Source organism: Mchenga conophoros, linkage group LG15 (genome assembly GCF_057382185.1).
Source record: "Mchenga conophoros isolate Kocher_MC1m ecotype Shallow Benthic linkage group LG15, M_conophoros_male_GT1.1, whole genome shotgun sequence".
Taxonomy (NCBI): Eukaryota; Metazoa; Chordata; class Actinopteri; order Cichliformes; family Cichlidae; genus Mchenga; species Mchenga conophoros.
Window position 1 is genome coordinate 21,696,685 of NC_140540.1, and position 14,520 is coordinate 21,711,204.

Consider the following 14,520-nt stretch of genomic DNA (forward strand, 5'->3'; position numbering starts at 1 on the left):
TCTTATGCACACACAAAAAACAAATATGGCTCCTTCGTGCAGGGTTTTCTGGTATGTTCATTTATGCTTCCCAATTAAAAAAAAAAAAAGAAAAAAAAAAAGAAGAAAAAGCAAAGTTCTTGCTTCTCAGCCACTGCGGCCACATCCTCACCGTTTTTTAGGCAGTTATATAAACATACTGTGAGTGAGTCATAAGCTTAAATACAATAGTTGAAGGAACAAAAACTTAATGTTTAAAAATACCAGTCAAATCTGATTAAAGTAAATAAATAATAAGTATACAATGTAGTTTTAAGACTTCTCAATGTTTCGTAACATTAATGTTCTATGAACTCGTGAGTCCAAAAATCTGAATGTCATGAAAAGTATTTATTATTCGTGTATTATTATTTTACAATACAAGGTTGTTTTTTTCCTGATACTTCATGCAAACCACATTTCTCCAGGCCTGTCCTAATCAGCTTACTCAGTATCACTAGATCCAATGCTGCTCCTCCAGCAGAGCACACAAAAGTAGGAGAGACCAGAGATGCCATGGCTTAGTTAGGAGACTGTTTGCTTCAAGGCCACTAGAGGGTGCTGCCATAAAACTACAATAAATGAATTGACCACACTCTTTTATGCAAAACCCTGCTGATGACACACACACACACACACACACACACAGATTCTAGGTCTGACCAACCGTCTCCACCGTGGGCAAAAAGATGACAGTCAATAAAATTCTAAAATTTTATTTATAAACACAATGAATAGTAGTTAAAAGTCCAGTGTCCCATTTAGGTACAAAGTAAAAACACACAGTCCAAGGCCAGAGCCAGCTATGCCACAAAGCCAGTTGCACTCCACACGTTGTTCACTTCAACAAGGGTAGCAATTGTCCTCTGAGACCCACCACCCTGTAAGTAGAAAGCCTGCACAGAGCGACAAAATAAGACAATTCACTATATAATTCACAGCCCATCCATCCCAAACATATCAGATCATTAGAGGTTTTGTCACATTACATACCTGCACTGAGAGACAAAATAACACAGCAGTGTTTGTAATGTGGGCTATAAGTAGACTAGCATATCAGTGCAATCAATTACACCTGCCTCCAATTAGTCCAGCCCTTTTACAGTCATTGACTGGGTGAGAAAACACGAGCAAATCAACCCAAGAGACAAGCAGGAAGACTCTCTGAAGGCTCCTGTGGCTGCACAGGCAGTCTTACAATTACGAGGTTGGAGAGTTGTTGTTTCAAAATGTTCACACTGATTTCACATGCTCATTAACTCACAACCAGCTGACCATATATATTTCTGCTGCTGAGCTGCTTTTTGATGGAGATTTTCTGAATTTATTTTGCTACCATAAGAGCAGACTCCATGCTGAAAGCATGTGCACTGTCACTTGCAATGAGTGACACTAATGACGCTAAATTTAATTACAGGTCATGGACAGCCTTCATAAATGCTCATATTACTCACCCACACTGAATTCCAGCACAGGTTCATCTGGGTCCTGACTATTTCCTGCAAAGTAACACAAACGTCATCAGAACATTAAGTCAGAGAAACAACATTTGGAGCTTTTGTACATGATAAATTATACTGCAGTAGTAAAACAAAGTCAAGCAGCAGTACATTTATTAAAATCACCTTCAGCTGTAATATTTAAACTGATTTAGTGTCAATTTAGATTATGTTGAGATTAAAATGAAACTAGTACCCTTGTAATGTCTTTTTAAATTAGAGGTAAATATTTGTATATTTTTTACATAATATAATTATATTTACTGGATTTTCTCTCTATTGTAGTTTAGTATTATAGTTATTACTTGTTTTTTATTGACTTGTCTTGTTTTTACAATGATTTGCTCTGAATGCAGCCTTTAAAGAAAATACTATCTGTTCAGTAACTATCCATCAGACTGGGTCCATGTTACCAGCCAAATGGGTAATAATTAAAGTAAGTTTTGAATTACGTATATTTGGGTGTTTAGGTGACACTTTTGCAAAAAATATATATATAATTAGGTTTAAAAGAACTAAACATGTCTGTATTTAAAAACAATAAGTGTGTTAGAATTACTACAGCAACAGCTTGTAGCTCACTGTACTATTTTTGAGCACAACTTTGGTGCTTTTGCCTCATTTTTAAATCAGTGATCCCAGTAGCACAGTCTAAGCAGAGACCTCAGTGCTTGGCAAACAATCAATAGAATCAATATAATTATTAAAAAGAAACAAAATAAATGCCAACCATATAAAAAAAAACATAAACTTAAGGAAAAAACTAAACTTGATTTTGTGTCTTTAGGCTATTGTTAACAGCAAGCATGAGGTTAGTGCATATGTATTATTATTGGAAAGATTACTGCAAAGAAAAAAAGGTTGAACCAGGAGGGGGCGATATTGCTCTTCTTACCATGAGTTACATGCAGGCTATTACTTACCATGTCACTCACATTTATTTCACAAAACAGCTGAACCCACTTAATTCGATTTAATTGTATTTATGCAGAGCTGAATCACAACAACAGTCTCCTCAAGGTGGTATAGATTGTAAGGTAGAAAGTCTACAATTAAAAAGAAAAAACCTCAATACAGTGGGAAGGAACAACTCACTTTTAACAGGAAGCACCCTCTGGCAGAACCACGGTCAGGGAGGGGCAGCCCGCTGCGACCCTTTGGGGATGAGGAGACGAAAAAGGGGACAAAAGACACACTGTGGACGAGAGCCAGAGATGAACAAGAACTAATTATTGAATGCAGAGAGGTGTATAAACACATGGTGGGAATCCCCCAGCAGGGTAGTCCCAGGGTAACTAAGGGAGGATTCATGGTCACCTGATTCAGCCCTAGCTATATGCGTTGGCAAAAAGGTAACTTTGAAACTTAATCTTAAAAGTAGAGATAGTGTCCGTCTCCTGCATTCAAACTGGGAGCTGGTTCCACAGAAGGATGATCCCCTTCTACTTCTAAATATCCTAAAAACCACAAGGAAGCCCACAGTCTGAGAGCAAACTATCAAACTACGAGGTCTTTAAAATAAGATGATTATTCAAGACCTCATGTGTGATGGGAAGGATTCTGAATTTGATGCTGGACCCACAAATCATAAAAGAGAAACACTAACTCACACACACCAGAAAGTGCCAAGAATTATAATTATATGTAATTTAGTTTTGCGTTCCTTTATAATGCTTTCAACTATACAAATAAGACACTTCATGGGGGCGCCTGAGCCTTGTAGACACAACAAATACTGAACAAACCTCATGCGCCCTGTTGTTGACAAAACGATAAAAATGAATGTGTACTTCTGTCTTATTTAGGTCATTTTTGTAGTTTTTGTAGACAGACTACTGTAATTTCTCAATAAAATGTCGCTTATTATCGCTCACTCTCAAGAACAAAAACGTGAGTAATTTCCCAGTAGCTCACCATATTTGGGATCTTCTAACATCCACACTTCATGTTTAAACGGTGGTGCGGAGGCGGTGTACCGTCGCAGGCCGGATGTAGCATTCAGCGCGGTGTGCCTTTTTTTCAGTTGCTAAGCAACAGATTTGTCCCGCCCCTTTCGTTATGACGGGGCGGGCCAGTCCTTTGACTGGTGACGTTACAAAGAAACGTCAGGTGACGTTACAAAGAAACCTTAAACCGACCTTATATATAGACCTGGCTGTTCAGTTGAAACGCATTCACACAGCGGGACAGCAGCGCTTTAAACGTTCAAACACGGAGTTTAACACAAAACAACATTTTAGACATAAAAAACAAAAAAGTGAAATGGCAAGCTCGAACTGTAACACAATGACAAATGATGAAACAGTTCAGACCAATGGGGATAATTCTACAGTACATGCTTTGGTATCCCTCTTGAATAACTTGTTCAGTAGTTTTTCGATCAAGCAGTGGGGAGAGCTTATCTCAGGCTATCCGGATTGCTTCACCGCTAAGCGGCTTGTAGGTTTTGTAGAGGACGTAATGGACCTGTGTGAACAGTCAGTAGCAGTATCACCACTGAGGTCTTCCCAGAACTCCCCTGTACATGAAAACTGTTCTGTCCACACCACTACTGGCAAAACGGTTTTGTCACGTGTGAAATTTTTGGACGATTCTGCTGAGCAGGAGTTTGATACAGCACAGAATATAGATGCTAACAGCCAAGAAACAGCTAACACAGAAGAAAGCTGTCAAAATGCTGACCAACACAGTGCTGCAAAAGCAGAAAACAATCCAATTCCAGATCCCCAGCAGCAGAAATCCTGTGTTGAACATGAAGCCAGCATCCCACCGTTAACAAACGTAAGTCAAACGGAGTCATATAAAAAGATACAGCATCACAGATCTTCTGTAGACTGTGAGCCACCTGAAAAAACCTTAGACTTTGAAAGATGGTTAGAGACATTAATTCAGGCTGTGCTTTCAAAGCTTGGTAAACTTTTAAAGTGCCCTCATTCTCACCAAAAACGTTTGTTGGATCTACTCTTGGACAAATTCAAGGGGATGGATTTGCATTTAGACCGAAAAGTGCAGAATTATTTTGACTGCATTGCTAATGCGATTTTCACTGATATTTGTGACAAATTACATGAATTGTCACTAATATCATTGGAAATGGGGAGGAGTGGGGAGGAGGATTCAATGAATTTAATGGAACAACCAATATTTAATATCATAACTACTTCAGTATTCCAAGAACACCTGTTGGCAGTAACAGTTACTGATAGACTGGAATCATATGAAAAGAAAGAAAGATGCAGACTTTCAGTGGAAATCTTTGTGGAAGGACTGATTTCCCAGGTTTCAAAAAAATCAGGCACAGTCTTCAGCATTGAAAGTGCTGAAGCTATCTCCAACCGGCTTACCATGAAAATCTGGACTGAAATCAGGGCCAGATACGACAAAATCCCACCAGAGAAGTTCAAGAAACTCAGCGAGAGGGTTTACAAATCCCTCTGTAAAAGATGGAAGCATGCAGCGGTTATGGTGACAATCTTGCAATTAAACTTCCAAGATCTTGATGAAGATATTGTTAAAACTTTCAAAAGAAAGATATTCCCAGAACCAAGTTGCATATCTAAGTGCTTCTCATCGGTGCGTGCATTTTTTGGGAGGTGTAAGGGAAGAAACAAAGTTTCCACTTTATAGTGACGTCGTGATATCAACAGCAAAATATTTTCTAAAACTCACTGGACACTTTAAATGAGCTAGTTTTACATTTAGATCAGATCAAGTCATTTTTGAAATCCCCAGGAATGGTCGCGGCAGATGGCCACCCCGCCCTGAGCCTGGTTCTGTCGAAGGTTTCTTCCTCTTAAAAGGGAGTTTTTCCTTCCCACTGTCGCCTCGTGCTTGCTCAGAGGGGTTTGTTCTTTTGGGGTTTTCTTTTTAATACTGTAAGTTGTTACCTTACAGTGTGAAGCACCTTGAAAACACCATTGTTTCCTTTGGTGCTATACAGATTGAAGTGACTTGCACTGATAACATAACTAAGCTGGGACTTTAATTTAACATCAATAAAATTATAAAAATATTACATCTTGATTTCTGCTTGTTTTCATTGTCTGTGACTTAATGAATACAAATGTGTAATTTAACAGATTTTTTCTTTATGTTAGTCTGACCGGTGACTCCACGTTGGCCTTAGGTGTTGGCGCGGATACGCTGCAGCCCCTGAGCCATTAATGGCCCAGCACACTACAGTAAAAACAAAACAACAGCCATCTGTCCAACTAGGAAAGGAAAATAATAAACTGCCTCCTTGGAGGCAACCTGACTCAAAACAGTTGCAGTCCAACTCAGACTGACTGCAATCACTCTCAGGCAGATTGATGAAGATCTGCAAATAACTGTTGTCTAATTTATAAACGCAGACAGATTGCCAACACGTCTGTTCACAATAGAGGACTGTACTTACATGGTTGCAAACTGGTTGTTATCTTGCTTATATGAAAACATTGCTTTGGAGCAATGAAACTCAAACACATTCATTTTTAAAATGCTTCAAAATGAAATTTTGAAGCATTTGGCTTTATGCTTTGAAAGTGCCGTTGTGAGTGGGAGTGTGAAATCCTTACTTGATGTGTTCCCTTTGCCTTTACTGTTTTCAGTTTTATCAGTTTTCAGTTTTATTTGTCATATGCAAGTTAGCACAGGGTCAACATTGCAATGAAATGTGTTTGACGAGCAGCAGTCACTCAGCAGCATGGTACAGTAGAAGAAAATATAATAAAATATAATAAAATAAAATAAAAAATAGAAAAATAGTAAAGAGCAAAATATTAGAGAGACGTGGTAAAAGAGAAAAGATGACTAAATATATTTATATATGTATCTATAAATATATGTACACTAGTGATTAAATAAGAAAATCTTGAAAAGAAATATGACGGGAGGTCAGATGGGATATTGCACAGGAATGAGCAGCAGAAAATTACAGTATTACTCAGACTTTTAATAGTCATATTGTCAGTTTTGGCCGACGGTCATGGGTCACTTCCACTAAAATAGCACGAGACTGGAGTAAAATGTACTTTATTAATGAGAACACATGGTGATACAGCAAAGAATCCAACCCTTCTGAAAAGCAAATGGCTTCCTGTTATACTCTACCTGATTCAGGTGAGCATCTGGAATAGACCAAGTCTGGGGGTCAGCAAACCAAAGGGAAACAAAACCCTCCCCATAAGAAAACCACTACAATATAACCAACACGATATAACACATCATAGACATATGAAGATTTGTAACAAGTCCTATAAATAACTCCATAACATATAAACTTCAGTCTCTTCTATATACATTAAAACAGCGGTCCCCAACCTTTTTTGCGCCACGGACCGGTTTATGCCCGACAATATTTTCACGGACCGGCCTTTAAGGTGTCACAGATAAATACAACAAAATAAAACTAGTACCGATACCGGAAAAAAAGAAGATTTATTCATAACACACGTGAAAGACCCAGGAAAACAGAGTTAACGATAAAAACGATAACAAAATAACGATCAAAAACGATAAAAACTCTGAAAACCATACATTTCACACCCGAGCCTCATCTCTCGACCAAACGACGGTCCGTGGCCCGGCGGTTGGGGACCGCTGCATTAAAACACCTTAACCACAGTTAGGTTTCAGCCCTCGTTGACTCAGAACAAAGTAAGACAATCAGAGTTCGATTGGTTTTTACTTGTGCAGGGGAAGCCTGGTCGGATTCTCAGAGTTGCAAGCTCTACACCCAAACTCAGACAACTCCAACTCCAGCCTCCACTCGCAGCCTTTTATTGAATGAAAACAGTTACACAACCGCCCATTGTAAACCCCATATGTTGTGTGGTAAAAGCTAAGGCACTGTGTGTGTGTGTGTGTGTGTGTGTGTGTGTGTGTGTGTGTGTGTGTGTGTGTGTGTGTGTGTGTGTGTGAGTGAGAGAGAGTGTATGTGTGTCTGTATACGTGACTTCCTGCTTACAAACGTTTTAACCGCATCTCTAGTCATAAAAGGGTCATCTCCCCTCAACCTCGTATATGGCTTAACCTCTCTAACAGTCCACCATTTACATGGTGAGCCCATAAAGGGCAGGAAGTGAACACTCCTTACCAAATAAGGAAACCAGAATCTTATATAGATTGTGCCTGCAGTTGAAAACTATAGCTAGTAACATCCCCAACATCCTACATGTGGGGGAGGAACAGAAAATATCTGAACATACAGTTCAAGACAAGGTCCAAGCACAATAATGACAACTTTTAACAAAATCACTCCAACACACACTCCCCTAGCCTGGCACATTGGTTTTCTCCAGGAGCTCATAAGCAGGTGATTGAGCTGCTTTTACTCTTTACAAAGTGAGTACTGTTAACACTTCTCTTTTTACATATACAACTAATTTAGGTTACAGACAAATGATTAAATGTGAACAGCTCTAACACAGGTTCTTTTCCTGACACAGGTAGGATGGCCAGTCCCCCTGTCTCTTCACCTTTAACGAGTCACTTAATTAACAACCCAAAAAGCCTAATAAAGAATCACAATCAACCAGTGTGTGTTTTTCTTCATTACGGTTTTTAAATACAAATCAGTCAGTCAATTAATAAAAATACAAGTAAGGGTAATGGAACCCCTGGTCTCCATTACACACATAAATACCATAAAGACACTAAGTCGTAGAGCTCTGAACTCCTTGCTTCTATGATATTTACACTTCTTCTTGGCCTTCTCCTTCACTCTGAGTCACTCCAGGATAAACGCATCAGCTCAGACATACAATAATTAAAATATGTGTAGGTGACCGTTTGGCAGAAGACGATGTCGAGGCGGTACTGCAGTGACACGTCCGTGGCTATCGTCGGGGCGGTGTCCTGCATCAGAAGGAAGTCAATAGACTTCTTGGCTTTGTTGCTCATCATGGCGCTGTAGTCTGTGGGCGTGGCCTGCAAAAAGTGTAAATAAACCATCAGAGACCAAACACAAATATGCCTTCCAACCACTAGTTTAGACAACATCTTGCAAAGAGTGTGTATTTCAGAGTGCAGTTGTTTTTAAATTTGACAGAAACAGAAATAAAGACGGAAGAGAAGGACAACAGGGAAAGCAGAAGCACCGACACACTGAAATCTTTTAGGGTCAAGCTCCAGAACTAGCCACAAATCCTGCTGGAAAGAACCTAAAAATACTTAAAAATACTTGCAGAGATCGAATGGAGCCGTTAACTCAAAAGCCTGGTGTCAGGCATGTTCTTTAATAAATAAGAAACGAGCTGATATGTTACAGACCTCAGTCTTTACGTAAAGAAAAAGCTGACATTTAGAGCGGTCTCGCAGCAGATTTTAAAACAGTGACACTGATTTGTGGGGTTTTTGGGCAAAAATTTGAACCTTTTTGTTTTATCCATGTCCTTGAACACAGCTCGTGACTTGGGCGCTTTCATATGTACCGATTCATTTAGGTTTGTGCACTGAGGCCAGATTTAGGTATTAAAAACGAGTCAGTCATAACACTTCTTACATTAGTTAAAAAGCTGAGCTTACACTAAACCAACATTTAAATTTCCCCTTGTGGGACTAATAAAGGTATATCATATCATATCATATCATATCATATCATTACTAAAGTATTGCTGCAACATTGTAAAGACAAAGATGACACACAGACCAGACATAAAACACTGAACACTTTTTAAAGACGAGTCATTTAAGAGTATTTTCTCATAGAATAAAGTCAGCTGATATGGTGAAGGAAAAATCTGCTCACGAATCCTCCAACTTCTTAAAAGTAAGGAGTGACCTGAGCTGGAAATCAACATGAGAGGGATGACTCAAGAAGAAGAAGAAGCAACAAGAAAAGAAAAACAGAGTTCAGAGTGTAGTTAAGATATCAAGCTGTATCCACAATGTGTGCCAAGAAACTAAGCTTGTCTGTTGTCATGCTAAAGAAATAAAAAATCTGGAATCAGAAAACAGCCAATAACTGCTGATCAACTCACCCACTCCTCTTCGTGCCAGTCCACGTGCAGTGACGACTGGCTGTTGTGACCGCTGTACTTTGCTCTCAGCGTATCCTGGTCATTGCGGAGCACTACTTGTTCAGACTCAGCGGAAGGAGAAGCTTTGGTTGCGATGTACTCGTACTGCGTTCAGGGCCTAAATAGCTGAAGCTAGCAGCTTGCAGCCGCACACTGCCACCAGCTGACGGGTCTGAAAGGAAGAGGGTATGAATGAAATATGAAGCGTCCCCACGTAACGTCAAACACTTTTAGTACCTTGTCAACCAGACTGGCGAGCGTCCACTCCAGTCCGCTGGCCGATTGGTCTTTGGCAGCTTGAGACAGCCTCTCTGCGTAATAGCTGACCTGAGTCTTCAGCGTGTTGACGTAGGCGATGATCTCTTTGGCTCGGACAGTGTCCTGGGGTATGTGGATGATGACTGAGCTGGAGAGGGCACTACTGCAGGGAACAAAGACACACCGACACATCTGTATCCGAGCTGGGACTGAGGACACTCACCAGCCACTTTATTAGGTACATGTGTTCAAAAGCTTGTGGCAGCAATTTAGTGCATTTAGTCAAATAAAGACAATAGAGTGGCCTGCAGGTGTATATTTTTGTAATGTTTCTGTCTTATGCCTGAAATATGCTTCAGCAGGAAATATACGCTGTAACTGGAAACAACAGCATGATGGACCGGTTTAGTGTTAAGAGGTGTTACATCTGAAGTTAGAACGTAAATTTCCTGCAGAAATCTAAATCAAGCTTCAGAGGTACTGTTCCAAAAATATAGGGAGGGACGTTACCCACCAGATGTAAAAACAAACACTGTCTGCATGCACATGCCTGCTCTCAATGAGCCTAATCGTGGCTTAGAAAAAACAACGAGGAGCCGACTTCGATAAATGCGATACCACTCGCTTCACAAATTCAGACCATCTGTGTACAGTGGCGTGTCTAGAAAATTTTTGTTGGGGGGGCCAGGTAGGGGCACAGATTTGGAGAAGGGTGGCAGATTTAATTGGCAGATAATGTTTTAAAAAAAAATTCTACCAACCCTTAACCATAATTCAATAATCCTATAAACCTAATAACCAAATGCACTTTTAACTCTTATTAGAATGAGATTTTAACCACTACGGTGCAAAGTTTTTAGATACTGCGTTGATAAAGTACAAGAGATACAATCAGTGCTTTGTCAGTGTTTACTCAGCAGTCAAGGACAACAATATTTGCATAGTATTTTTACTGACATATAGTGCACATATGTTTTGGGCAAAAACATTTTTGAAAATTAAAATACGAACATTTGTAACAAACAATTGACAAATTAGCCAATGCCAATGCAAAACTTTATCTGCCTGTTAAAAAAAGAAGATAATCTTCTCACAAACTGGTGTTTGATTTTGAAACAGGAAAAAAGTGGGGAAACAACTGAAAAGACTAACATTTGAATGAAACCTGAAAGCAAGTAAATACTTTCTATGCTGCCTTATCGTAAACTTTGGTAATATTGATAAAGAACAACACTGGCTGATGATAAAATACAGTCAGCTGGCATGGTGACACTGCCAGTATTAACCTGCAGGGCTGGACTGGGACAAAAAAATTGGGCATTTTTACTACAGACCGACCCACCAGGTAGTAAAGCCATAAAGACTTTGACTGAAAACAAACCCTGTTGTGACAGTGATGTACAGTCTTGTTGGTATATGTATGATTTCTATACATTTTACGTCAGATAAAAACTTTGGTTGTAAGATTTAGATAATTATTTAATAAAAACTAGGTATTTTAAATGAGAATAAGAAAGAAAAGTATTTCTTTGTGCCCACCTTTCCCTGTTAATGCCCTACCTGGCCCCCTGGCAAAACTTTGCTAGACCCGCCCCTGCACAGTTACCAGCTGTCTGCTACATAAAAAAGGATCCTGGTGTTATTTGTCTCTCAGAAACAGTTCATAACTTCCCTTCAACTCATTCATGTCACCTAAAAGGTAAACCTGTTTCTCCATCACCTGTTCAGCTCTGATGGTTCAGTAAGGACATCTCCTGGTTTCATCTTCATGTTTCCCTCTCACCACATATCTAAACAGACATCATGACCAACAGCTTTACAGCTGTGGCTCCAGCAAACATCAGCTGATACTAGAAATTAATATTAAATACATTCTAACAACAGCTGATCAAGCTTAAACGTGCTGCTGTTGTTTAGCGCAACATCTGCTGGTTTCCTCTTTCTGGCGCAAAGTGGGCGATAAACAAGAGAGAAAAGCCGATCAGCTGATCATTGATCAGTTTCATGATTGAAGTAGCAACAGGAGAGGCAGGGGAGAGAATGAGAGAAGAGGCAGCTGTGCAGCGTAAAGACAGAATAAATCCAGCTTTGTGTCTTTTTTCCATTCTAGCTAAAGTTCGGGACAAACTGCGTCTCTTCTCAGCTCAATACGAAACGTGTAATATTTTCTCTGAATGAGGGACCATTCCATTTTTTTAAGGAGCCGTTGGCAACTCTACTAACCTTATGAATAAAATAAAGTTCACTATCAGTAACATCATAGCACCCACCCAGCTGTATAAAAACTCCGTCAAACTGGCTAGAACGCAGTATGAGTTATTGCAACTGACAGTAAAAAGTCAGCAACATGAAAATAAACTCCACCTAAACTTGGTTTATATCTGACCCAGATAGACTGCAGGTCATAACTTCTTACCTGAAGTTCAGTTCACCTGACACTCGGACTGGTGGCTGCTTCGGGTCTCTCCTCCTGCCTCCCCTTCCCTCATCCACCTGTTGCCTCTGTGGAAGCCCCGTCATAGCCACCACCAAACAACGGAGTTATTTCTACACATCGACCTGCATCTGGCCAATCCACCACCTCTCATTGTTCATGCCATTACAAAAAAAATAAAAAATAAGTCACTGGGGATATGCCCGGTATGCCCGATGGCCAGTCCAGCTATGTTAACCTGCAACCAAATCTGCAGCTCCATACAGCAATGTTACGACTTAGATTATATCTTATAACTCATAACTCTTATGTTAGCTGCCCTCAGTAGCATACTGTCTGAAATATTCCACAGCTGCAATAATTCTTTAAGTGTTATTTTTTTCCTTGGTATTCTAATTTCACCGAAGTTTACTAAACTCAACAAACTTGATATTACTTACCGGGACATTTATTCTGTCCTCATTTTCTTTCACCGAAAAATTGTTTCCTGCAGTGCCATCTTTCGCGCTTGGCTCTCCTACCTTTGCTAACGTGATGCGCATAGCGCAGAAGCGATGCTGCATTCACTTACACTCGGATATCTGAGCGTCACCGTGAAAACATAATCGGACATTTGATATTTGATTGAATTTTATTGTTTTGCCTTTGGGGTGGCACCTGGGGTGGCCAGTCTGGTTTGGGGGGTGGCCTGTGCCCCCCCAGGCCACCCCGCTGGACACGCCATTGTTACCGGGGCACGATCACCGGGGACCCGTTTTTCCAGCACACACGCCCGATACCACGTGACAACAAATACGTCATTTCCTGTTGACTAAAAAAAAAAAAAAGCACCCTCTCACGGTCCTAGAGACCAAAAAATTGTCCCGCCCGATCAGCGGGCAAAGCCGCTGCTGCACGCCGGAAATGAGGCTTCATTTCCCGCAGGTCTATCTAAGCAGCCCGCTGTTTTCCAGCCCGGGGTCAAATGTGGAGCAAGGGCGCCACCCGGTGGACAAATAAAAACATTACAACTCTAAGGCCCGTCCTGCAAAATGAAAATGAACGCTAAACATCAACGATCCCTTTGACCGTAATTAATTTGCAGTGAAAAATAGCGTTTATAATGGGTTTCAATGGGGCACAAATCGACCACTAAGCACAATAGTGTAAGTTTGTCTGTAGCTTAGCCACTGAAGCTAATTGAAGGAAGTCAGACTTGAATTTTGAAATAAAATCATATCAAACTTTTTTTTTGGAGAATTTGGCTATAGTCCATTCAACACTGTGCAAATGGCATGTAATCAAAATTTGAAAATAGCCACAAATCGACCCAAGACCCTCCAGGGGTTTTAAGTACACGCAATATTTTCACTCTCACATTTTACTCTGTACTGGAAGACTTGTTCATTTTCAAGATTCATTCATCCATCCATTTTCTTCCACTTTATCCGGAGCCGGGTCGCGGGGGCAGCAGCCCAAGCAGAGAAGCCCAGACCTCTCTCTCTAAATGTCAGCTTTTTCCTTACGTAAAGACTGGGGTCTGTAACATATCAGCTCGTTTCTTATTTATTAAAGAACATGCCTGACACCAGGCTTTTGAGTTAACGGCTCCATTCGATCTCTGCAAGTATTTTTAAGTATTTTTAGGTTCTTTCCAGCAGGATTTGTGGCTAGTTCTGGAGCTTGACCCTAAAAGATTTCAGTGTGTCGGTGCTTCTGCTTTCCCTGTTGTCCTTCTCTTCCGTCTTTATTTCTGTTTCTGTCAAATTTAAAAACAACTGCACTCTGAAATACACACTCTTTGCAAGATGTTGTCTAAACTAGTGGTTGGAAGGCATATTTGTGTTTGGTCTCTGATGGTTTATTTACACTTTTTGCAGGCCACGCCCACGGACTACAGCGCCATGATGAGCAACAAAGCCAAGAAGTCTATTGACTTCCTTCTGATGCAGGACACCGCCCCGACGATAGCCACGGACGTGTCACTGCAGTACCGCCTCGACATCGTCTTCTGCCAAACGGTCACCTACACATATTTTAATTATTGTATGTCTGAGCTGATGCGTTTATCCTGGAGTGACTCAGAGTGAAGGAGAAGGCCAAGAAGAAGTGTAAATATCATAGAAGCAAGGAGTTCAGAGCTCTACGACTTAGTGTCTTTATGGTATTTACGTGTGTAATGGAGACCAGGGGTTCCATTACCCTTACTTGTATTTTTATTAATTGACTGACTGATTTGTATTTAAAAACCGTAATGAAGAAAAACACACACTGGTTGATTGTGATTCTTTATTAGGCTTTTTGGGTTGTTAATTAAGTGACTCGTTAAAGG

The 14,520-nt window shown here is 40.2% G+C and overlaps 1 protein-coding gene across 2 annotated transcripts; it reads right to left on the reverse strand.

The window, feature by feature from the left end:
- Positions 1 to 718: 718 nt before the first annotated feature.
- LOC146558281 (inositol polyphosphate-4-phosphatase type I A-like) lies at positions 719 to 13,616 on the reverse strand. Of its 2 annotated transcripts, XM_085245769.1 has the most exons (7): positions 12,650 to 13,616; positions 12,192 to 12,277; positions 9,755 to 9,938; positions 9,479 to 9,689; positions 3,432 to 8,426; positions 1,473 to 1,517; positions 719 to 899 (listed from the first exon to the last, which is right to left on the reverse strand). In XM_085245769.1, the coding sequence occupies exons 1-4, from the start codon at positions 12,770 to 12,772 to the stop codon at positions 9,636 to 9,638; spliced, it is 447 nt and encodes a 148-aa protein (XP_085101895.1). In that variant the 5' UTR covers positions 12,773 to 13,616; the 3' UTR covers positions 719 to 899; positions 1,473 to 1,517; positions 3,432 to 8,426; positions 9,479 to 9,635. The 2 variants fall into 2 exon arrangements, with proteins under 2 accessions (XP_085101895.1, XP_085101894.1); XM_085245768.1 differs by lacking the exon at positions 12,650 to 13,616 and adding an exon at positions 2,613 to 2,712 and having other exon boundaries at positions 719 to 914; positions 9,479 to 9,938; positions 12,192 to 12,607.
- Between the last annotated feature and the right edge of the window lie 904 nt (positions 13,617 to 14,520).

Bases quoted from the DNA above. Each gene is read 5' to 3' on its own strand.
- LOC146558281 (XM_085245769.1), bottom strand. From the start codon at position 12,772: ATGCAGCATCGCTTCTGCGCTATGCGCATCACGTTAGCAAAGGTAGGA. The intron at 12,278-12,649 runs GTAAGTAATATC...GGGCTTCCACAG, and splicing joins AGGACAGAATAAATGTCCCG to AGGCAACAGGTGGATGAGGG. The intron at 9,690-9,754 runs GTACTAAAAGTG...TCTTCCTTTCAG, and splicing joins TCGCCAGTCTGGTTGACAAG to ACCCGTCAGCTGGTGGCAGT.